At 29.2% G+C, this 26,362-nt stretch overlaps 3 protein-coding genes and 1 pseudogene across 3 annotated transcripts; 1 reads left to right on the top strand and 3 right to left on the bottom strand.

Moving 5' to 3' along the window:
* Positions 1–6,878: 6,878 nt before the first annotated feature.
* LOC147807576 (uncharacterized) lies at positions 6,879–8,261 on the bottom strand. The gene has a single exon (XM_087166581.1). The coding sequence runs from the start codon at positions 8,259–8,261 to the stop codon at positions 7,098–7,100; it is 1,164 nt and encodes a 387-aa protein (XP_087022707.1). The 3' UTR covers positions 6,879–7,097.
* An 830-nt stretch (positions 8,262–9,091) lies between these two features.
* On the top strand, positions 9,092–12,549 carry LOC147807575 (uncharacterized). The gene is made up of 2 exons (XM_087166580.1): positions 9,092–9,560; positions 10,530–12,549. The coding sequence occupies exons 1-2, from the start codon at positions 9,261–9,263 to the stop codon at positions 11,601–11,603; spliced, it is 1,374 nt and encodes a 457-aa protein (XP_087022706.1). The 5' UTR covers positions 9,092–9,260; the 3' UTR covers positions 11,604–12,549.
* A 1,093-nt stretch (positions 12,550–13,642) lies between these two features.
* On the bottom strand, positions 13,643–17,104 carry LOC147807573 (THAP domain-containing protein 1-like). Its single transcript, XM_087166575.1, has 3 exons — positions 16,676–17,104; positions 16,023–16,338; positions 13,643–14,684 (listed from the first exon to the last, which is right to left on the bottom strand). Exons 2-3 carry the CDS (start codon positions 16,333–16,335, stop codon positions 14,593–14,595), a joined length of 405 nt encoding a protein of 134 aa, XP_087022701.1. The 5' UTR covers positions 16,336–16,338; positions 16,676–17,104; the 3' UTR covers positions 13,643–14,592.
* LOC147807574 (uncharacterized) lies at positions 13,755–14,428 on the bottom strand (annotated as a pseudogene).
* Positions 17,105–26,362: the final 9,258 nt, after the last annotated feature.

Genomic DNA, 26,362 nt, shown 5'->3' with positions numbered 1-26,362 from the left:
CCGTCGCCAATAGCCCATTGTACAGCTCTAGTGCGACGTAAATGAACCAATCAATCAAGTATAGTAAGATCAACTAAATCTACATGCATCAACTAATAATTTAATTCAATTCGTAATCAAATATTTTTAAAGGTAAGTGTAAAGGAAAATGTCAACATAGCATCAAGGAATTTTTTTTATACAAATTAAAGTATTTTACAAAAATAATTTTTGTTTTAAGTTTTTTGAAAGAAAGAAAAAACATTTAAATTGTAAAAGTTTCATTTTCTTCAACAGTCTTTTCGATTTCGGAAATATTTACTCGTCTGAATATATTAGCAATTGTTTCCAAACTTTGTGACTACGTCAGTAAATTCTTGTTTTAAATTGTAAAAAAATTCTTAAACGACTCATTTTTCAAGGACACGAAAATTCATCCCTCCCAAAATTTAATTTTCTTATTCCCAAAATTAATGTCTGTAGGGATTTACTAATTCCTGCATTAAAATACACTCCACTAAAGGCTCTGTCAGTAGTTTAGAATTGTAAAATTAAATTATCAAATTAATTATTAATAAGTAATTAACTAAGTTAATACATATTTCTAAATCGAGCTGAAAGTTTATTAACCTTAAAAGTAAAAATATAATTTATTATCCATTTTTTATATTTTATTATATTGTTATATTCTAAATCAGACCTAGTACAACTAAACACTCACCAAAAAAAAAGATGGTAGTAAATTTTTTTTAAACGCCAAGAATAAGATAAACCACAAAAATAAGGCAAACCTGAAAACCGGTTTTTCGTTGCCATCGGGAAGATAAGACCTTCACTTCCTCTTGCGGGTTCCTCCTATCTACGGCACTAATGACGATATCGACTGCATGCTGCCAATGGGCGTTCTCTCCACGATGTCGCCAAACAAGGATGCGGCCATCATGATACAGAACATGGATTCGTCTGAAAAGACGACGTCATGCCAATCCTGTGTCCAGGTTTGTCGGTGATCACACCATATGATGCCGCGTCAAGGATAACCGAACTGACAGTCCATACTGCTGCAAATGTCGTCAAATTGTTCGTGCAGACACTTGCTGTCTTGCAAATGACCCCATTTCTTGACTCAGGGTTCGTGACGTAGCTGTACTATTCCTTAAGACCATGTTGATAACGTGTGTCTTCTCGGCAGTAAGAGATGGGGGAGGGGCACTGAGATCCTGCACGTCGTTCCATATGACCGTCATGAACCCATATTCTGCTAACAGTCATGGGATCTCGACCAACGCCAGTCCAATACTTCGGTATAATAAACCGCAATCCCGGTAGGCCACAATTTGACCTCGATCAAACTCAGGAACGTGCGGGTAGGCATTTTTACTTCTTACACGAGGCACAATAACTTTTTTATTCAAGAACAACGCTCAAATTCATTCCTGTATGGGAAACTTACTGCCAATTATCTTCTTTTATAAACATTGTAGGTGTCGCTACCACTGCCAGCTTTGCATGAATGCGCTGATAAGTTAATCACTTGCATACCACAACATGCTTCATCCGTCCTGCAAATTTCACGTTCAAGGTGTGTTCCTATCTTGGTGTAGCAAATTTAATAGCAAGTAGTGTAGTAGTAGGTTTTTTTTCTTCATATTTTGAAATAATCTTTTTCCCTGAAAGTACTCTTTTTATAAACTAATGACTACGCTAAATTTAAAATTTTGAAACATGAGATATTCATTAAAAGCTATGTTCCCAAATAAACTTTTTAAGAGTATTTTGACCAATTCCAACTAAGAAATCCCTGTAATGATATAACTGTTACAGTGTTAAAATGAATTCTTAAATAGTTTTTTTTTTGCCATTTATTTCCTACTCATGAGAATCCCCGCAATTACAACAATCATTGCGCAGCATAGCACTTCACTAAATTTTACCTCATGCATTAAGTGTTTGTGGGTATAAGTTGAGTTGATTCAGAAAATTATAAGAAACCCTAAGTTATTATTTAACACTGAAGCAAGTATTCCCAATTACTAAATTTTATGTTCTTAAGTCAATATATAAATGAGCATATAATTATGTTTTAATAATATAACAAGAAACTAAAAATAGTATGGTTAACACTTTAAAGATCTTTACCAGTCATCAAATTGTAGTCTTTAAAATGTAGAACTCCGGACTATTAGATAAATTTAAATTGGAAACGCTTTTTTTCAAAAAATATAAGAAATGTCGTATCCTACTTATAGCCTAGTGCTATGATATTGTATATAGTCATGGCTATTTTTTGCTAGTTTCCGTTCAATTCTACATTTCCTTAATATGGATTTTAAAATATAAAAAAATCATAGAATATAATTTTATCTGCTTAAAACTATATAATGTATTATTGATTCCGATACTTTATTTATTTCAAATAATTTATTTCTTAATTAATTTCAAAAACATTAAAAAATGAATTCTAATTACAGTTTTAAGACATTGTATAACATGTTTTGATAAGAAGATATAACTTTTACGTTAGACAATTTTAAGTTGTATCAAATACAGGTAAAATTTGATCAAAGTAATTTTTATAAAAAATTATTTATTTTGATAGTATAATATGCAAGCATTATTCTGAAAATTTATACTACAGTTTGCTGTCAAACAGAATGTTGTAGTAAAAAAACTTAACAGTCAGCCATTTATAGTAAAGTCCCTATTTCGAAGTCTCATGATATTGAATGTCTTACACCATTTCCGCCCAAATGAATTAAAAGGAAAAATATATTCTTCTTCTTCACAAACAGATTTGATATTAAAAGCTCTGGAGTAGACAGTTAAAATACTTTTCCATAAAAATTGTTAAATAAAGTTACACAATGAGATTAATAACTAAAATGAAAATTTTTAAACATTATTTGTATAAACTTACAAAAAGAATAAAGTTAGTTAGCAGTATGAACAGAACATTAAGCATAAAAATCCTTAACAGATGTTTTCCTCGACACCGTATTCACTATGGAAACTAACCCACAGGTTTTACGAGAGCAAATCCAGATAAGATTCCAAAATTTCTTTTCACCATGTATGTAACTGCATGTCAGTTGGTACCAGAGTTAACTAAATTAAATCTGAAGATTTCCTCGGTTCGAGTAACTGTAGGTGCATATTAGGCAAACTTTTATTTGTTTATGTTTTCAAAATTAACATGTTTGATGTTCAGTGAGGACAATTTATTTCTAGATGTAACTATAATTAATTTATATCAAATAAATGCTTATTAATAAAATGAAAACTAAATTTTCCTGGGTTAATATCCTCAATAGAATATATTATGCATATTTCTCAAATTATTATTAGCAGTCATTCCTGCACTTAAATAATTTTTCAATCGGAAAAAAAAAACGTAGATAATTCAGATTGTGTCCATAATAATAATTCAAATGAATAGTGTAAGTAATAAGATTCTAAATAATTTAATTAGCTTTTATCTATATTTTTTATTTTTTCAATGAAAAAAAAAACAAACAACCGATGCTTCAAAGAAATATAAAATTTGAAAGAGAATACAATTCATAAAATTATTATAGATCCGAATGATGTACATTCAGATGATAGATCTTGCCCAAAAATAAAATATAGTATAGAGATGAACAGGCAAAATAATGTGCAATATTTAGATATGAAGATAGCGAATGACATTTTAAAAATTTTTATACATAAAACAAAACTATTAATAAAATTAAAAACATTATTTTACTTTATTTTTAATATATAATAATATTAGGGTGATCTGGGGAAATTCCTGATCAAAAAATGCAAACATCTTTTTTGTGAAAAAACTATTCAAAATAGAATTTTAATATTTACTGCAAGTTTGGGGCTATATGAGATGAGTCTTATGCTGCCTTCTTTTGTTTGAAAATCTAATTAGAATTTAAAAGATTTGGAAATTTTAGTGATCAGGAATTACCCCTGGTCTTGATCATTTCTAGGGTAATTCCTGATCACTTCTGGGGTAATTACTGATCACCAGTTTTTATTGTAAATGGGCTGTTTAAGAATAATTATATAATGGTAATTAACAAATAAGACATCAAGATCAAACAAGTAAACCAAAAAGATATGTTTAACCAGCCAATAAAATGATTTATTTAAAAGCAAGAAGAAAGATTAACACTTTAAATTTTCCAAAAATCTTTGCATCATGCCATACATTTTAGGCAATCAGCCAACTTATTCTCATGTTCTGCGGAAATATAAGAGAGTTCCCACATGGGTTACTTTTGCTGGATTTTTTAACTTCATTAAGGGAAAGTGTAAAGTTAATTAAGGTATGTCAACAGCTCTGGCACTGAAATTTTCATTTTCAATCATTAAAAGAAATTCGCTAATTTTGCTTTCTAGAAGCTTAGTATCCTTTTTAGGCTTATAATTTCTCACCATATTTATACTAGGCTAATGTATAAACTTAAAAATTATTCTAACAATTATACTAAGCTAATTTATAAATTTAAAAATTATTCTAACCATGTACACACATAGAATTAAGATAGAAGCAAGGTAAGACAAACCAGAAATGGTGCAAATCAGAATACAGTCTTGTATACAGTTAAAAACATATTTTGTGATGACAAATAAAATATATTTTATAGTTGTTCCACTTAATAAATATGAACTGTTATTTAAGAAAAGACAATTAGCTATTTTACATACTATTTATAAGAAGAAATGACAGTGACCAATAATTTTGATATAGTTTCCTATAATCAGTTATAATGTTTACAGTAGATGTGAAACAATTAAACAAAAGCTTACACTACTTTTACACCAAAGAAAAAGAAAGTAACTCAAAATATTTATTATTAAGAGAAGGAATGTGATGCAGAAATGTGCACATTTTGAAACCCATCTTTGAAATGGAAAATACAAAAAGCAGTTTAAAAGATACTTATTTTGTTCGATTAAACAAAAAACTATTATTAAGTAAATGTAGTTATACTTTAGTAAAGTGTACAAGCATTCTTGTCCATGTCTCAAATTTAAAAAAAATATATTTTTTAAAATAAAGGTGATCATTATTTACCCCAGAAAAAGAGTGATCGTGAATTACCCCGGGTCACCCTATTTAAAATATATAAGAAAAATTATGCTGAAATAAATATTACGTAATCAATACAAATCTTGATGAGAGGTAACATTTTAACTACACAATAATCTGCATCAAATAACTTTAATAACCATTTAGAATTTTATAACCATCAAACAATCAGCTGAGTATTTGGAAAAAATAGAATCATTTGGGAGAGATTAATTGCTTAATATTATATGAAGATAAAATGCCATCTTTAATTAACAATTTTTTAAATATAAGGCCTGGCTACTTTATGACATCTGGTGCATATACGACTGATATATTTTTATTTACAATTATTTAAATGATAAAATTTTTAAATTGATGATTTTTTTTTTAAAGTTTTGGAATATTTGTTCATATTATGACATTTGCCTTTAAAATAATTGTTATACTATTCATCATATCTCTGACGGTAATTTTCTCTATCTGTTATGAACTAGCCACTCCCTCTATTGGAGATCCTCCAAAGCAACAATAAAACGCAACCGTAACTTTTGACACTGAGAACTGTTCTATGTTGATTCAGTCGAGGAGCAACCGCTCTGTTTAAAAATGGATACCTCTACTTTTTAATTTTACATTTGTATAAAAGATATACTTTAATAAATTTTCCTATTATTTCCTTATATCATTAGAGTCTCAAAGAGAAGAAGGTATTTACTTTCAGGAACATACGGCCAGACCCTTAGTAAAGAAGTAGCGGAATTAAGGAAGAGGTATGCTTTTACCTAAATAATACTTTATTGGATTTATATCACGAAGGAAGTTATCTCTTTTTTAATACTATCAATGGCAGAGGCAGCCAATAATAGTCATTTCTAGCTTATTTTGAACAATAGGAATGTATTGATTTATGCTTATCTGAGCTGAGAAGTTTATTGCATACAATTTCATTTTAAGTTTTTAGAAAAAAGGAAAATTTTTCTCAATGGTTTTAGCTATTGATAATATGCTAACTTATTAATAATATGTTATTGATAATATGTTAAATATTCAAAATGTGAATAAGCATAAGAATGATGTAGCATAATCTTCTTGATCCTTGTTTAAAATAAAAGTATTTTTAATTAAATTTTAGTAATATTTCTATGTTTGTGTGCAGCTTTATGATATCCATAATAATAAAATATCTAAATTCATAATGATAATACTTAGATCCTTTTGCTCATTTATGCAAAGATAAACGATGTTAGATAAACGAAACTTAAAATCTTTTTCATTTGCCCAGTAAAAGAGTGATTCAAATTTAATTACTCAATGCCATCTATTTTTAATTCTTTCATAAAAAAATTTATTTAAAAATAGCAGCGAAAAGGAAAATTTTTCTCAATGGTTTTAGCTATTGATAATATGCTATATTATTAATAATATGTTAAATATTCAAAATGTGAATAAGCATAAGAATGATGTAGCATAATCTTCTTGATCCTTGTTTAAAATAAAAGTATTTTTAATTAAATTTTAGTAATATTTCTATGTTTGTGTGCAGCTTTATGATATCCATAATAATAAAATATCTAAATTCATAATGATAATACTTAGATCCTTTTGCTCATTTATGCAAAGATAAACGATGTTAGATAAACGAAACTTAACATCTTTTTCATTTGCCCAGTAAAAGAGTGATTCAAATTTAATTACTCAATGCCATCTATTTTTAATTCTTTCATAAAAAAATTTATTTAAAAATAGCAGCGAAAATTGAAAGCAATCACAGTTAATAAAGCTGTAAATCTAACATGGGTGTAAGTTAAGGGTGAGTTCAGAAACCCCCAGAAAAGTAACAAAGTGTATTTATTACATATATTTAGTACTTATTACATATACTGCACAGATAAGGTATTTCACAAGTATGAACATAACTGTGCTTAGTCAGATAACTTTTGCAAGAAAAACTCTTTACATGCAGCAACAAGAATACGGATATTCACCAGTGTGAACAAGACTGTGTTTAGACAGATAACTTATCTGCAAAACAACTTTTGTTGAATATACGTTAAGAGTAAGGTTTCTCAATAGTATGAACACGACTGTGTTTAGTTAGATAACTTTCTCGTGAAAAACTCTTGTTGCATATACTACAAGAATAAGGTTTCTCACCAGTGTGATCATAACTGTGTGCAGTTAGTTGACGTTTTTGCGAAAAACTTTTGTTGCATATACAACAAGAATGAGGTTTCTCACCAGTGTGAACACGACTATGTTTAGTCAGTTCACTTTTTTGCGAAAAACTCTTATTGCATATACTACAAGAATAAGGTTTCTCACCAGTGTGAACACGACTGTGTACAGTTAAAGAATTTTTTTGCAAAAAACTTTTGTTGCATATACTACAAGAATAAGGTTTCTCACCAGTGTGAACACGACTGTGTGCAGTTAGTTGACATTTTTGCGAAAAACTTTTGTTGCATATACTACAAGAATGAGGTTTCTCACCAGTGTGAACGCGACTGTGTACAGACAGATTACTTTTATACGAAAAACTCTCGTTGCATATACTACAAGAATAAGGTTTCTCACCAGTGTGAACATGACTGTGTGCAGTTAGTTGACTTTTTTGCGAAAAACTTTTGTTGCATATACTGCAAGAATAAGGTTTCTCATCAGTGTGAACATGACTGTGTGCAGTTAGTTGACTTTTTTGCGAAAAACTTTTGTTGCATATACTACAAGAATGAGGTTTCTCACCAGTGTGAACACGACTATGTTTAGTCAGATCACTTTTTTGCGAAAAACTCTTATTGCATATACTGCAAGAATAAGGTTTCTCACCAGTGTGAACTCGACTGTGATTATTCAGATAACTTTTTTGCAAAAAACGCTTGTTGCATATACTACAAGAATAAGGTTTCTCACCAGTGTGAACTCGACTGTGATTATTCAGATACCTTTTTTGCGAAAAACTCTTGTTGCATATACTACAAGAATAAGGTTTCTCACCAGTGTGAACACGACTGTGTACAGTTAGAGAGAGTTTTTGCGAAAACCTTTTGTTGCACATACTACAAGAATAAGGTTTCTCACCAGTGTGAACACGACTGTGTTTAGTCAGATGACTTTTTTGCGAAAAACTCTTGTTGCATATACTACAAGAATAAGGTTTCTCACCAATGTGAGCAAGACCCTGTTCAGTTAGATGACTTTTTTGTGAATAACTCATATTACATAAACAACAAGAAGAAGGTTTCTCAACAGTGTGAACACAACTCTCCGTAGTCAGATGACTTTTACATGAAAAAACTCTTACTTTATACTAGAATAAGGTTTCTCACCAGTGTGAACACGATTTTGTTTAGTTAGATAACTTTTTTTTGAAAAACTCCTATTACATGAACTACAAGAGTAAGGTTTCTCAACAGTATGAACATAACCATGTGTAGTCAGATTACTTCTATGGGGGAAAAGTCTTATATAGGACAGGAAAAAGGCTCCTCACCAATGTGAACAGGAAGGTGTATAGTCAGATGAGTTCTTTGTGTAAAACTCTTGTTATATATACTACAAGAATAAGATTTCACTCTTTTATGAACACAACTATACTTAGTCAGATAACTCTTAGGGGATATTTCCGTATCGCTATCTGTGAGGCCCACTAGATTCGCCAAGGCGCGATTTAACCGAGGTCCTCTATTTAATGCCTATAATTATATTTCTCCATTCTTTGCCGATGTATTTTCGACAAACATTGTGAAAGTATCTTAGAGCACACAAACTAAAATCAATTAATTCACACGTATCAATTAAAATTTCACAATTAATTTCACAATCATTTAAAATTTCACACGTATAAAAGCAAGATTTTCTATTTAACATGATGCACAAATTATTTCGAGCACATTTTTCCTAATTCAGATTTCCTAACACATATAAGATCAGATCATGGGGGCTCGAATTGTTTGGGGATTGACAAACTCATGGGTATAGTATAGCGAGACAAGATCTTTGCTTAAGCTTATAGCTTTCTGATCCCATTAATAAGGCTCTGGCTGAAGCAACAATCTCGAGCTCGGCACCTACTCTAATGGGCTCTTCCCACGTGACGTCACACTCCCGGGGTGTAGGAATAAACATTCCAATACCTACACGTGTTTCTACAGTGTATTAATCATAATCTTCTGTTCTCTCTATTTTTAATCTCTTTAATTGTACAAATTATACTATGTATAAACTTAGTGAAACACCGTTACACGTTACAAATTTTAATTCATTGACGATTTTGAATTATAGAGCGAAAATAAACGAAAGTAGACAGAATTGCAACAGTGATACTATGTTCATGAATGAAAATACTAAAGGTTTTAAGATGTTTTTAGAACATTTTGTGAGCAACGTAGAATTTGTTGATTTTGTGGGGGATAATAATGTCCCGATATTTACAATTCATGCGAAAGTTAGAGCAGAAATGAAAGTATCGCAAGTATATAAAGTTGAGATGGATATTCAACAAGATGATTGTGAGGTAGGTGTTTTTATTATTATTTTTGCCTAGGTTCACGCATTACTCATTATTTATTATAACTTGAAATAGTAAAATGCGTTGCTGTAAACTGTGAAGATAAAAAGCATATTAACATAACAGCAAATACAAATGGTTGATTATTGAATGAAGACTGTAACAGTATATGTTGTTAACGACTAATTAATTTATATGTTGTGGCTGAAGTATAATTTACTAATGACTTTTCATATAATCAAAAAGTTTCTTTTTAACTTTGATTTTTGACAATAAATCATATCAAAAATTTGTTTCTATGTATTACGTATTAATTTTTTTAACAGAGTTGACCATTTTATGAAGTTTGCAATCATATACACTACAGAAACAATTTGTTAACCATCTAATTGACAGTTATCTCTTAATTATAGTGTAATGTGTAAAGCAATAATATTAAGTAACAAAAATTTCAAAGGGATACTTAACTGTTAGCTTAGGTAACAGAAGTGCAAATATTTTTAAAATTTTATTTATCTGTTTTAAAATTTATTTAGTATTTATAATTAATGTTAAAACTTTTTTATTATCTATTAGAATCATCACTATGCTCTGTTTAAAATAGAAATCTTTAGACCAATTCGTTTGAAATGTAAGTAATTATGAACGTAAAGTGCTAGCTGACTTGAATTTAGGTTTTTAACGTAATACTTACCCTTTTTGTTTTGTGTGTGAGCATAAGTATTTAGGATATATGTATTCTGCATCAAGTGTATAAGTTGGTTTGATCAACCTAGATCCTGCTTGAAGGAATAAAGTAATAAATCCTTGATCATTATATATAATTTAATACTACACTTTGCTATTGTTTATTTGTTTTTCATATATCTGCCCCTCTTGTTCTATTCAATAATAATAGCCTTTATGCTTCTTTTAAGCTGTGTATATTATTTTTTTTAAATGTCTTGGTATTTAGGATATATATATTTATTTCAGATTGTGAGCGGAACTTGTGAGTGTCCCGTTGGTGCGAATCCAGCGATTTGCAAGCATTTCTTTGCTTTAGCGGCCTTGCTTGAGGATTACAGCAAGAAAGAGATGTTTTCAGCTCCAACTGAAAAACTTCAGAGATGGCATCAACCTTCAAAGAAAAAGTTCTCCCCAAAAAAGGCTGAAACCGTCTTCAATGTTAAAAGTTGTCAAAGTGTGAGTAAAGAGTTAAATTTTTCTTCACTGAATGCACTTCCGCCAAATTTTTCAATTTTTCATGTCGTAGATAACAGTCATTTCTTAAATGAAACAATCCCTTTGCCAGCTATACCTTTTGCAGGTAGTGTTAAAAGTAAATTTGAGGATGAATTGAGTTTTGATGAAATAACATTTATCATTTCAAATCTTTATTATGAAGTGACTGATTGTTACGTGTTAGAAAAAAACACTGTCGGCCAATCTGACAATCCTTTATGGATAAAAGAACGGAAGTGTAGGATAACTGCATCTAATTTTTATAAAATCCTAAAATATACTAAAGATATGAACACATTGGCGAAGCAAATTTTGTCACCACCTGATATTTCCAAGCTTCCTGCAGTGCAATGGGGTCAGAAAATGGAGCCTGTCGTCAGGAACAAAATTCGAAATTTGTATTTGGACAGGAATGTGAGAAGAGTTGGTTTGGTTGTGAATCCTATGTACCCTTATTTGGGTTGCTCTCCGGATGCACTCATATTTTCTGCTGTAGAAGGGCCACTATTGGTTGAAATTAAAACTATATTCAATCCAAAGAGGCAGTCTTTAGACGACTTATGTAAACAGAGAAGTGACTTTTGTCTACACTTTGATGATAGTGACCAACAATATAAAATCAAAAGAAATCATAGATACTATTATCAAATTCAGGGCCAGATGGCGATCAGTAATTTGGACAAGTGTTTATTTGTACTGCATTTCAATGCCAACCAAATGCATATGGAAGTGGTTCCATTTAATAATGATTTTTGGCTATCCATGTTACCTAATTTAAAGTCTTTTTATTTTAAATATTATTTGAAGTTACTTATATCTCAATAAGAAAATGTTTTTGTTTTGTTTTTATTAATATTTCTGTTACTTTATACTGTTTATTAAGATTTGTGTTATTATTTGATATAAAATGCTTCTTTATTGTGCATCATGTTAGTATTAATTACAGTGCAAAAGATATGCTCTTTATATAAAGCTATTAGGCATGTGTTTTGTTGCTCTTTTGTTTCTCTCCCTGTTTTTTATTCTCAGGCTTTATGGTTGTCAAAACTGAAGATCCTCCAGAATTTTGACAAAACACATCCTTTTACTTGCGGTAATACTTGTTGTGAAATGACAAGGGTAAAGTGCTTTTAAAAATGCTTATTTTTCTTTGAGTGCTTATAAAAAATGTTTAGTTTTCCTTTTTTCCAAAAAGAAAAAGGATATCCTTTTTCTTGCCATGTCAATTTATGCCATGGATCATGCAAAAAGAGCGATTTTTCGCAACGTTGTCATTTTATGCAACCTCTTTTGATAAAAATAAACCAGATACCTTAGATATAGATGTATCAGTTGTTTCATATGTTGAAGTCGAGGGTCATCTTGAGTATATGATGAATCTGATTCATCAAAAGTGCACGATAATCCCATAAATACCTTTAATATTTATTGTATTAAAATAATAACTTGCATGTTTAAATTTATTGTACTGATTCATTTTTTAATACATATAAATTTTATTAAAATATTATATTTACTTCTAATAAAGTTGAAAATGCATTCTGCAAAACCACAGGCAATGAATTCTATAAAGCTGCGAAAATAGAACCACATTCATTGTTGATTGAAATTGTTAATATTATGTCTATTTGAATAAGGATGTCTTTTAAAGAGTGTGAAATTTTGTGTTTGATGAAATATTATTAAATTGTTTGTTTATTAATTGTATTATTAATTGCTGATGTATTATTATTAAATTTCTCTACAGTTATTATTCAATAAAATATTTCATTCTAGAACTTGTTCTGTGATTTATATATGTATATTGGAAACTTCACTAAAACAATCTCATTGATTTTACATCTTGTGCATTATCCTTATTATAAAAAATTTCAAAATTAACTATTAGAGCCTTTACATTTTCAAAAAGAATTTTATTGAAAAAAAAAATTATTCACCTCAATATTAAACAAAAAAAACTGTCAAGTATTTATCATTCACAGCAAAATTAAAATTTTTTAGTGTATTGGAACTAATACTTGTTAGGATAATGTAATTTTGGCACATAAAATAAATTTATTATAGCCAGTGTCCTTTTATCCTTATATTTGATCCAAAAAATTCTGTTTCTATTATAATTATCCACTGATGAAATTATGTATTTAATTCATGATTACTTTTAAAAATATTTACTTTTTTATTCAATCCAACTGGTTAATGGAATAACTTAATAATTTTTTCTAAATTATAGAAAAAAAGCTTTCAAGTATTGTATCGATTTTTTTTAGTTGGCTATTTCTGAAAATGATGCACAGAGGTTGTTCACAGAAAAAATAAAATTTTCTAGTGTATTGGAACTAATACTTGTTAGGATAACTTAATTTTGACACATAAAATAAATTTATTATAGCCAGTCTCCTTTAATCCTTATATTTGATCCAAAAAATTCTGATTTATTATAATTATCCACTGATGAGATTATGTGTTTAATTCATGATTACTTTTTTATTCAATCCAACTGGTTAATTGAATAACTTAATAAATTTTTCTAAACATTATGTTTTTTTTAACGATAGAAAAAAAGCTTTCAAGTTTTGTATCATTTTATTTTAGTTAACTATTTCTGAAAATAATGCACAGAGGTTGTCTTTAATTATGTTCTTGATTATTTTTATCAACCGCAAATTATTCTCTTATTTCGTTAATGAGGATATTACTTTTAGAACTTTCTCTTCAGAAAATGTAATTTTATCATAATATGGAGCACCTTAGACACCTAACGTTAATTTTACTTTTTGCATATGTTGTAAAAACTTAAGATCTTTCAAATATAACATAAATTTTTATCCACACAATTATAAAATTTGTTTATGCAAAGAAAGACATTTTGAAAAGAATCATACAATTTTTATTAGTGGCTCAGAAAAATTTGTAAAAAATGCACAAATAAAAAAAATTCTGTTAACTTCATGAAAACATTGTGATGGCACAGGGCCTTTAAAATATCGATATTTTTTTATTCTGGAGATTGCTCTCTCAACATGCACTCGCAGATTAGATACCTTTTTATTTTCTTCTCTCTCCTCAACACTAAACTGAATCAAGTTTTTTAAAAAATGAGGAGTCACTAAATTGCAATTCTTTTTCTGCAGTTCTTTATGGATTAAAAATCCTCTATCTGCAAGGATTGTGTCGTTCGATAAGTGGTTGAGAAGTCCAGACTCCAGGAAAAGTTTTTTGTCAGAAATTCCCCCACACCACAGATCGGAAATGTAGCATATTGCTCCAGAAGGTGTTATTCCAATTAAGGCTTTCAGCATGTTTTTATTTTTGTAATGGCTGAAAGTTAATTGCTGAATCCTTGGATTTGAAGTCTTATGGATTGCTATCTCTGTGCAATCCAGAATAAGCCTGCAATTTGGATACGTGCGTAGAAATACCTCCGGCATGTACTCCAATACTTGTGATTTTGAGGGCCAGATATCTATCGCCTTAAGTTTAATGTACACAAAATCAATTACTGAGGATAAAATCCTACTGATTGAGGTTTTTGAAACATTAGTGACGGCACTCAGAAACTCAATCGTCACACCAGATTTTATCCGAACTAAAAAAATGAAAAACTTGTCTTTCGCTGACACAGTGCAGCTATCTTTTAGTTCTGTAAGCATTAGAAAATTAAAAACTGTTTCAAAGACAGTTGGTAATAAACTATATTAACCAGTTACTGAATTAAAAAGAACACTATCCTTGCACAAAACTTGGTAACAAAACGTTTTGCTAGCTAGCAAATTTTCTAGTTCTTTAATTTTTTTTTCTGCAAAACTCAAACTGTCTAGCAAACAAGAAAAAACACTTTCATCAGTCTGCACACTGGCATCTTTAAATGTCGCATCTTCCACTGAGTCATCAGGAACATAAGCAGGCCTAGAAAATAATATTTAAATTATGAAACTAATGCATAAACATAAATCAGCAATTTATAAATTTTAAAGAAGTTGATGTAAAAAATTATTCACAAATGCTAAGAAAATTTTAATAACTAAACTGTTAGGTGATTTTTTTTCGTAAACCAGACATAGAATTTATCAGAAAATAAATTCTGTTACCATAGTAAATATATTATCAGTTTTTCTTTTATGTACATAACAGAAATGGAAGAACTCCTCCTGGAAAGACTGTCTCTGGGTAGCAAAAATGAGTTTTTATAATACAAAATTAAATGCAATTTTCTTTAAAATTAGTTTATTTAAAATAGTTCTATCATTCATAATTGGTCTCTTTCTTTTTACACATAGTTACATCAGTAAAGATCATTTTTATTGACACTTAAATTTATTCATCAATCTAGTTTTCATAGTTCCAACAACAAGTGGTATTTCCGCATGAAGAAAATGACACTATGTAAAATAAAAATTTCTTGCGGAAAATCATGTTCCTACGAAGACGTACATATAATATGTATGTATGTGGCAGAAGGAGATAACCCATGATAAGTAAATGCAGTTACCAAAATAAATTTTAAGCTTTGATACACATGTCGACTTTATACATATTTCAAATCTCATGACCTGAACATCAAATCTCATAACCTCATCATGATGAATTGTCCACCAAAAGAATTTTAATTCTTTGGGTGTACAATTTATTCGACTATCACAACTGGTCAACGTTCTCCATTACTATTATATATTACATCAGTTTCAAACAGAGATTGTTTACATATTGTAATATTGATTAAAAAAATAGTAATTGAGAAAATTACTAAAGATTCTGCTCATTTAAAAAATTATAATTGATTAACATTTTTAATTATAATAAAAAACTTTTTATGTTATTAAATAGAAAAATGACACAAATGCAAATTACATACACAGAATTTTTTCATAGCATTGAATGTAAAAATGTAAGTATCAACCCCACGCTAAATAAATTTTTATCAGTTCGAGCTAAAATCTGTATTAACGATTCTATAAAAAAACTGCTTTTGAGAATTACATTTTCAGAAAACTACCTTTTAAAAAGATATTTGATCATAGCATTTTTTTTTATAGGTAAAGTTAAACTGGCTTTAAGTCTTTGTGGTCATATAAAAACATTAAAGAGTGAAGCATTTACAGAAATGAAGAAAAGCACCAAAAGATTAAACAAACTTATTTAAACTAATAAACACATCTTTCATACAAAATAGTTTATTATGAGCGTTTTCTGAATAGAATTGTTGAACATTTATTCATTGTAGATAATAAATAAATATAAACTTACTGAAATTGATAGGTGTTACGCTTCCTCTTTGGGGTGCAGGTTGATTATGCTTAAATTTTGTTGGGGCTGCATCAGGTTTCAAGAATCTTCTGTTTGAAAAGGGTTGATAGGTAAAACACTCTTCTTCAAAATGCTCAGAACATAACTGGGAATACTGAGTTGGATTGAAACCTTCTCTTTTCATTCTTGCCAACCATTCCTTTAACAAGCTTTTGTTACCCAGAGGAAATTTATGGTATGAAACTTTCTTCTCTTTACACTCTGCTTTGGCTGATGAATTAGAGCATCCAACAGCAGCACAGAATGAAGGCATCACCTGAATTTTAAATAAATCATTTTATTGATCAAGCAAATTTCAATATTTATCAGAAATTGTGACAAAAGAGTATATTTAAATTTAACAACACCATAGTGAAAATTCAAATCCTTCAACTAAGCATTAAAAAATTCAATTCAAGCATTTGAAATTAAGAAAACATTCAAAACAAAGGTTGTTTACAACCTTTGTTTTGAATGTTTTCAACAAACATTAAAGACAAGTTTAACAGATTTTAAAGTTTATACGATACTTCTATTCTTATAATCATTGATACAGCACAATATCACTAGATATAATCAGTAATAATAAACAATATAATTAAAAATTTGCCTACCTCTAGTTATTGGTAGAGAAAAAATGTGTTACAGTTGCTCGCTAATCCCGACAATTAAAGATAAGAAAACAGAAAAGAAAAACATGCAGAAAAAGCTCTTTTAAAATAAATTTATACAGAAGATTAATATTTATAAGATTTATATTAAAACATAGCAACAATAATAGATATTAAAGTGTTTTTAAGAAAGGATGAAAGTAAACACAAATGGGAAAGATACAAGACAGTTATAGAATAATAAGAAATGAAAGCTTAGATATTATGAGGTAGGAAAAAAAATTGCTTTGCCAATATCTATTTACAAAATAAAGTGAAAAGTTTAGGCAAAAAGAAATTGTTTTAAAGGAATAAAAAAGTAAAATTCAGTTTAAATTATGCTTCTGCTATGTAAACAATGGACGTAGTTGGTCGGGCATTACAACACCACGTGACCAATCAGACGAAGTTGGGAAGAGCCCATTCCGGTTAAAAAGTTTGCAGCTGCTTACTACATGTTATTCTGATAGGCGATGTTATCAAACGGTCCTCGTTAAACTGTTCTACCGTAAAGTGCTCGACTTCGCGTGTAGGTCGTAGGGCTACCGAAGAGGGGGTGCCATGCCCTCTGCGGAGGATCAAAATTGTGATGCCATGTCTTCGGATCATCCTCAGGGATATTTCGCAGACCGTCGCCAATAGCCCATTGTACAGCTCTAGTGCGACGAAAATGAACAACAACAGCAACAAACGGATAATTTTGTTTTCAATAAAAGAAATAAATTAGATGATTTCTGAGCTCAAATCCCTTATGAAAAAATCGAGGTATAAATGAGGTATAAACGAGGTATATTTTAAAGGTATAAAGGAGGTTGTTGTTTAAATACGTCGTAAAGGTTGAAAAGGGTGCAAATGAATACCTCAAAATCAACCTAAAATATACCTTAAATATACCTCCAGAGGTATATATGTTTCAGCCTGAAGTATATTTTTTTACACTTGTGGAAGTATTTATTCAACAACCTAAGGTGTGTCATTTTACACTTCAGGTTATTATAAATCTACCTCGGGTGTATTTTGTTCGACATCAGGTAATTGTTTTTCAACTTCAGGTATATAATTTTATGCTTGTAGAGGTATATATTTATCAACCTGTGGTGTGTCGTTTTACACTTCTGGTTGTTATAAATCAACCTCAAATGTATTTTGTTCTACCTCAGGTAATTATTCTTCAACCTCAGGTATATAATTTTATGCTTGTAGAGGTATATATTTTTCAACCTAAGGTGGGCCATTTTACACTTCTGGTTGTTATAAATCAACCTGGAGTGTATTTTCAACAATTGGAAAGGTTATTTTTAATTAGCGCCATGTGTTCCATGTTCCACCTTAAGTTATTATTTCGTAACCTCAAGTATATATTTTTGTATTTTTAGAAGTATTAATTTATCAACCAAAGACGTTTTTTTTTAGCACTTACGAAGGTGAGGTGTTATACGGACCACCTAGTTCATTAATTTTTAGATTCACTGTATAAAAAATATATATATATAAAGATATTATATATATTATATGAAGAATAATGTACATTAAATTTTTTTTCACTAGTAGAGATCATTTATCAACCTGAAATTTTTAATATTAAACCTTCGGCAGTAATTGCTTCTTTTGTTAAGCTATAAAAGAAAGTTTCAAATGCAAAATTCTTCGATAATTTTAATAGATTGATTTAAATCATCTTAAAATAACACTTATCCAAATTCTACAGTTAGTAAAAATTATTTATGGGAACTCATACTCGTATTTTTAGAAGATAGTTGTCTAAGGTCCTTGAATTTTTAAAGCTATAAAACTACAAATTTAAATAATTAGTCAGCTGAAATTCAAAGTACTTTTATTTAAAACTAAAATTTCACTTTTTTTACAAACCAACAAAATTATTTTAAATACTGTTTCCGTCTACATGTTGAAACTTGTAATTATTGGAACCTAAAAGGAAAAAAAAATATAAATTAGCAAGAAAGTCATATTTACAATAATAGTGACAGGTCTTAAAATATTAGAAAGTATTTTTTTTATCATTTAAATTAACTGGATGAAATTAATTTTCCTTTTCAGATAAATATCTTCTGCCATTTCTATTCAATCCTCGTAGCTAAAAAGCATGACATGCATCACAGCTACAAAATAAAATACACTGAGGACAGTATTACCATTAACAACATTTACAGAAATTCAAATATACAGGGTGTTTATAAAGTCTCGGACCCATTTTGATGTTTAATAACTCATAAAATAATAAAGATAGATTAAAATTAATAACATAAATGGTTAGATAGACTCAAAAACTTTCATGAACCTTGTCAATGAACTTCCACGTCTGCCCCCTTCGTCGCACGGAGATTATCAAGTCGATAGTCAATTTCACGCCAGGTAGCGGCAAGCATGTCGGCATCCACAGAGGCTATTGCGGTTGTAATTCTGGCTTTTAGGCCATCAATGTTCGACACGATCCTCCTGTAAACTTTGTCCTTTATAAATCCCCAAAGAAAAAAGTCCAGCGGCGTTATATCAGGTGATCTGGGTGGCCAAAGAATTGGACCTCCTCGCCCAATCCATCTTCTTGTAAAATGGTCATTCAAAGAACTACGAACGATGATACCCCAATGAGGTGGTGCACCATCTTGTTGCAAAAAGACATGTGGCTGAAGCTCTTCTAGTTGTGGAAATACGAAGTTTTCCAACATGTCTAAGTATACGACTGATGAGATTGTCTTTTCTGTAAAAAAGAAAGCTACCTCTCGTGAAATTGACTATCGACTTGATATTCTCCGTGCGACGAAGGGGGCACACGTGGAAGTTCATTGACAAGGGTCATGAGACTTTTTGAGTCTATCTAACCATTAATGTTATTAATTTTAATCTATCTTTATTATTTTATGAGTTATTAAACATCAAAATGGGTCCGGGACTTTATAAACACCCTGTATAATTCCAATCTTATTATGCAATTTTAACACTTTGTATTTTTCTATACATCTGTAACATTATGGTACTTGTAAGTTTAATAATTAGATTTCCTTCCCTTTCTTTTTTAAAAATCCTTAAACTCAATAAACCTAGTCTATATTTTTCAACTTTTAGTCAGACTTCATGAAACTAGCAGCTTTTTTTTTAAATTTTTGACGCTGATTCTGAAAAGGACTTATGTTATTGTCAATCACATCAGAGTTTCTTAAAAAATAGTAATTTTAATAATTTTTAATCAATGTAATCAAGAATCTACAATCGTTTAATAAATTAAAATTTTAAAGTTATGTATTACAAATTTTTATTCTTTTTTTACACTCCATCGAATAGAACAAATTACAAGCTGATAAGGAGCATTTATTTTAAAGTTGTGAGTAATTTTATGTGAGGAAAATGTCTAAGAGAGAATGATTTGAAATAATACTTTTAAAATAAGTTGACTATAATATCTCCTATATAACTTACAATACCGAGCAGAATAAAACTAATAGTTAGTTGTTACAAACACTTGTTTAAATATAAATACACATCCCTTAGGATGAAACTCTAAATAATGCATATTACTTTCAACAATAAATGTTTTTATTTGCAATTGATTTTATTCAATTCAGGATTAAAATTGCATACTATACTGACCTATTTCTAAAATATTTAAGATTTCCGAAATTCGCACATTTTTGAAGTAAGGATGAAACTCTAAATAATGCATATTACTTTCAACAATACATGTTTTTATTTGCAATTGATTTTATTCAATTCAGGATTAAAATTGCATACTATACTGACTTATTTCTAAAATATTTAAGATTTCCGAAATTCGCACATTTTTGAAGTAGTGAACCATAAACAGCTGCATGAAAAAGCTCATAACCTTGAAACAAATTGTCATATAAACTTGAAATCGGATTTAATTTCATTCTGCCCAATATTCTAATAAGTAATAACAATCTGCTTAGTAAATAATTAACGTGGGTAAAATGCGAGAAAATAACATGTAGTGAAAATAGCAGTTTTGGGATCAAACATGAAGAAGTGAGCTAGTACAGTTACTAGTTTTCAATTATCAAATATCTAGCAAACTATTGTTATCAACAATTACATAAATTCTGTAGTTTATTAAAAGAGATTACTTTTTCTTTTAGGTATAAATTCAGAACTATATCCTAAGGAAAGGCTGAGCAGTAGCTTGCTTGTCTCTTCTTCTGCGCCGCCGCGCATGTGCTAATTACAGTCTAGGCCATCTCAGTAATATCAGGGAACTGTGGATAAGCTCTGTAAATATATATATATATATATATATATATATATATATATATATATATATATATATATATATATATATATCCAAACGTTACAAATATCCATACGATAAGCATACAGCTATAGTAGAATTTCAAAGCGAAATTGCTATTTTAAAAATCTTTCAATTTTCAATGATTTATTTATAAGAGAAATTGTGAACATTTTTCTCAATTAATCAGCGTGCATACTGCTACGTTAAAACATATACATTTAAGCAAAATAAAAAGAATAGTTCTATTTCAATAAATTACAAACAATAAAATATACTGTGCATAACCTGCTGTAACGATTCACCAGTAATGTTACCCAAAACAGTGACGAGAAATATTTCGGTTATTCTCTCTTATTGCTAAGCCTACAACGATAGCCTCTAAGAATATCCTCCAACTTAAATTATTTAAGATCAGGACGCGTCGTTAAAACAAAAATAATAAAATTTAAGTTTCAAAATTGAAGCATATTTGATTAAAAGTGATAAAACTAAATTAATAAATGTCAAGCACACTTACCGAATTTCGAATAGACTTTCGATTGTCAACACACACGCCATTTGCCGGCTCGCATGGAGCTCTGGGAAGTGAGTTAGTTAATATGAAGTGTACTTTAAGCAACCTTAAAACAAGCTTAGGTATAAATAAAATGACTTCAACACCTCAATAAATACCTCACTCTCTTTAGTTGAAATAAGGTATATTTTTTATACCTCATAAATACCTCAATATCGTTAGTAGAAAAAAGGTATATTTTTTATACCTCGTAATTACCTCACTCTCGTTAGTTGAAATAAGGTTGATTTTTTTATACCTCATAAATACCTCTTTTGTTACAAGTGTAAGAGAAACAACCTCGTATACCTTAAAAATCATCTTATCAGTCTGGATGATTTGAAGTGAATTTAAAACAACCTCAAAATAAGCTTAGGTATAAATAAAATGACTTCATATACCTCAATAAATACCTTTTTATCGTTTGTTGAAATAAGGTAAAAATTTTTATACCTCAAAAATACCTCTTTTGTTACAAGTGTAAGAAAATAAACCTGGTATACCTTAAAAATCTCCTTATCAGTCTCGTTGATTTGAAGTGAATTTTAAACAACCTCAAAACAAGCTGAAGTATATGTAAATCAACCTCGTACACCTTAATTGCAACCTTTACGAGGTATAATTTTTATTGCTGTTTTCTCTGCAACCTTAAATATACCTCAAAACCACCTTAATACCTCAAATCAACCTTAAATATACCTTAAATTTTCATAAGGGATCTGCCGTATTTCATAAGATATGTTATTATGTAATTCTGGGGAGTTTGGAGTGAAAATTTGTTTTAGTTATTTTGTTATTTATTATTAAAAAAGGTGACATGGTTGCTAGATTTTGAATAACTCGCTTTTTTGGCAGTCTTGATTTAACCTGTTTCCATAAGTTTATTACTGTTTGTTCTTGTTGCAAGCTGTGCTCCATCTTACGTTAGTGTTAACACTTTTAGCTTTGTAAACACAAGTATTGTCAGCATTGTAAAGATAAGTAATAAGTAATCAAATACATTGTTTGCAAGAATCTCAAAACACAACGATGCCAAATGGCTTTAAAATACAATGGAAACAGTAACCCGGAAATTTACGCGATGCCGAGCTTGCAGCGTTCCCCAGTGTAGAAAACACCATCCATATGACAGTGGCGTAGAGCAATACACTCTATCTATGGCAACACTTTTCATGAAAAAAGAAGGAAGATCCAGCTCGCGCTTAGAAAACGGAAGCAGATCTTTTTCACCCTCCCAAACAAGCTGTGTACCTAGTTGCAAAACTCCACCTAACGGCCAGAGTAAAAGCTCTGGCAAAAACAAGTTCTGGGTGAGGGAGGGGGGTAGAGAAGAGTCTCCCTTTCTCTCCTCATCAGGCGGCAAATGCAATATGAGATGACTAAAAATCCATTCATTGCGTTAATTGGGAACAACTAAAACAGATAAAGCCACCATCTTTTAAACAATGACATCAGTTTTCATTTGTGCATTATTAATTGTTTGAAATTTAGTTTATGTTTCTTCCGTTTTTATTTAAGCTTGCTAAAAATTTTAATTTATAATTAGATAGACTAAAGTAACAGATTAATTGAATAATTTTGCGATTTATGAAAAAGCATTTAGATAAAACAATTTTAAGTACTGTAAAAACGTGTAAAAAATAGTCAGTTTCATTTAAATAATAATTAAAGAATCTGTTGATTTTCGTTTTTACGTAATTGATTCTCTTGATTTTTCAGTGATTTTTAGGAATTTACATAAGATGAAGCAGGCAAACATATTTTTTTGATGATTATTTTATTGAAATTTTTTGAAACGAACCTATTTTGTGCCAATTTTATTATTTCAGATAAGTCAAAATTATTATTAAATATTGCTTGATTTTTATTCTTTGTTTTATAGTGATGTTATATATTTTCTCAGGGCTAAACATACATCATGCAAAAGCAAACATTTATTAATTTAGTTTTCAGTAAAAGAGAAGTTATTTTTCAGGCATTATTTCCTTTTTGTACATTTTTCTAAAACAAATTCACAAAGTTAAATGCTATTTTAGTAGTTCAAAAATTAATCAAATATAAAATAAAAATTAATTATAAATTCAATTGGAGAGCTATTGATTTTAATTAATCGAATGTTAAACTTTGAAACTGTTAACTGTTATTAAAACTGTTTTTCATGTTGTTCAACTGTTATTAAAACTGTTTAAAATAGTTTTAAAATAAAAATTATGCTTTTATTGCCCTTTGATGCAATTTTTTAGTAAACTATGCCTCTGTTCAAATAGTGAATTTTAGAAACTTTAACAACTTTTAATAAACTATATTGTCAAAAAAATAATAAATTTCTGTATAAAAAAAGGCATGCATAAAAACATGAATGAAACATTATTTTGCCGTAGATATAAAGAACCGCACTGTCTTGAATACCAGCCGTTTTATAACCCTTAAACTTCGGCGATCAGCTGAAATGGGTGATTTCCAAACTAATTCTATCGCCAAGAGCTTGGATGCCCGATTTTTGAGCGTGAGAACGAAAATGGCTCGAACGTTTGAGTGGGAGTGATGTAAAAGAATACGCTAGGAAATACATATTTTTTGCTACAATATCTTTTTTCATGCAAAAAGGTTTCTGGATACTGGACATTAGTATTTCACCTCTTTCTGAATAAATATAAAATAGCTCTTGGTGTCAACATTTTTTCTTGCTATCCATATATTGCAACTACCACACAACTGAAAAGGTAATTTTGCAGGTATCATTTTCATCAATTTTCGTAGCATTATTGTCGGATCTGTGTTTTTATTTAAAGCAAAAATTTTTGTTGTTAATTATAAAAATTTTTTTTTGTGTCATTAGTTGAGAATAAAATAATCAATTGCAGGAAATAAGAAGAATTAGAATGTACTTATACATTTTATTCTTTTTTTTAAGTTTTATCTACTTACATTCATTAAAGTTTTAGATTTTGTGTTTACATTTCTTATCCCTTAATTTTAGCTCCTTTAGCAGTCTCAGTGTGCCTGTATGTCTTAAGTGGGAGTTATGTGGAATTTCTCAAATCGTTTTTATTCGAAGCAATTTTATTTTGTGCTCCTAATTATTATGTTAGATATATTTATAATAGTGTGGAAACATATTCGAATTAATTACAGTAGTATATAGGGGGGGCTACAGGACACTTTTGCCCTTCCCTATATACTACTATTAATTTCCTATTTTTATATTAAAAAAATTTAAAATAGACCTATATTTTACATTTTTATATGAAATATCAGTATATTTAAAAATTCTTATTTTTATATTAATAATTTTTATTTTATTAAAAATCCTGTACCTTATTTAAAATATCGTTTTTTATTTTACATGCTATCTCTCTTACAATCTTACGACTGGGAAAAATAAATCCCTGAATGTTTAGGATGACTGTAATCTTATCCATTTATTAAGAAACATTTTACTACCTATAAATGGAAAGTATTGAAAAAGAGAGAAATAAAAAGTTGTTAGAGCAATTAAAAAATGATCTAAGATTAGTTAAACTACAATCAGAAATTAGGAAAAATAATGAAATAAAATTAGAAGAAGATATAGGAATACAAAAATCATTAGCCGATTTTCACGAACCTGTACTTCATCAAATGGAAAAACTAGAAACTTCTAGACAACAAAACTTGCTAGGTATAAAAGATGCTGTTGATAATTTATCTTTCACTATGAATGAGACCTATAGATCTTTACCTCAGATAGAGAATCAGTCAGAGGAAGATTATACTGAAGATGTAGGAAGTATGTTTTTAAAAATAGATATAGACAAAAATTTAGATAAAGAATTATTAGAAGAATTAGAATTTGAATTACCTTCAATAATGTGGAATAAAACTGATGAAGATATTGAAGAAGTTATTAAAAGGGCAAAAGCAAAAAGAGATCAATTTAAAAGAGAAAAAGGAAATGAAACCAAAAATAGAAATTTAACAAACAACAAAGATGAGTATCAGAAAAGGATTGATAATGCTGATTATAAAATGAATATGATGAAAAGATATTTAGAAGCTTTATCAGCTATTAAACAAGGTAGACATTACACAGGAAAAGGTTTAGAAGATAAACTGAATATCTTAGTTGATTTGACAGATAAAATTTGTAAAGGTTCTAAAAGTAAAAAATTGTATAATAAAACTGTAGATTTGTTGGATTTACTTTTAAGAGAGGGAACTATGACAAACGATCAGGTAAAGGAATACTATGGAAAATTTCTTAGTATATAAATGAGTAATTATATTGTAAAAAAAGTATACTTGAGCGACAGTCAGATTTCTAAATTGAAATCAGCTTATAAAAATGGTGAAGAACTTAGTTTACAAATAGATAAAAGTAAAACACCCAATTTTGATTTACATTTAACAGCTACACAAATTAACCAAATTGATAAAGGTAAAAGAATTAAAATATCAAAAACTCAACTGAAAAAGAATGGAGGGTTTTTACCATTTTTAGTACCTTTACTTTCTACTTTAGCATTAGGAGCAGCTAGTGGAGCAGCTGGTTGGGGTACTAAAAAAGTATTGGACAAAATTTCTGGATCAGGTAAAAAAAAAAAAACTTGTGGAAAGGGAGTCTATCAGCCATGGGAATATCCAACAAAATGATTGAAAACAATATGAAAAATGAAAAAGGATTTAGAGGTATATTTACTATAGATATGTTACCTAAAAAGATAAGAAAATTTGAAAACGGAATAATAAATTTAGATATATCTACAGGTCCTGGAACTCATTGGGTTTGTTATTATAATGATCCAAAATATAATTTTGTTGAATATTTTGATCCTTTTGGAGAATATAAATATAA

The sequence above is a fragment of the Parasteatoda tepidariorum genome, chromosome 6 (genome assembly GCF_982258835.1).
Source record: "Parasteatoda tepidariorum strain Cologne lab strain chromosome 6, Ptep-v5.0, whole genome shotgun sequence".
In the NCBI taxonomy this organism is placed as follows: Eukaryota; Metazoa; Arthropoda; class Arachnida; order Araneae; family Theridiidae; genus Parasteatoda; species Parasteatoda tepidariorum.
Note: the sequence above shows the minus strand (reverse complement) of the source record. Positions and strands in the feature narration are given on the sequence as shown.

Excerpts from the sequence above, each read along its gene's own strand:
- LOC147807576 (XM_087166581.1), bottom strand. The coding sequence starts at position 8,261 with ATGAGTTATTCACAAAAAAGTCATCTAACTGAACAGGGTCTTGCTCAC.
- LOC147807575 (XM_087166580.1), top strand. The coding sequence starts at position 9,261 with ATGTATAAACTTAGTGAAACACCGTTACACGTTACAAATTTTAATTCA. Across the intron at positions 9,561-10,529 it reads TTCAACAAGATGATTGTGAG|ATTGTGAGCGGAACTTGTGA; the intron begins GTAGGTGTTTTT and ends TATTTATTTCAG.
- LOC147807573 (XM_087166575.1), bottom strand. The coding sequence starts at position 16,335 with ATGCCTTCATTCTGTGCTGCTGTTGGATGCTCTAATTCATCAGCCAAA. Across the intron at positions 14,685-16,022 it reads CGTAACACCTATCAATTTCA|GCCTGCTTATGTTCCTGATG; the intron begins GTAAGTTTATAT and ends ATTATTTTCTAG.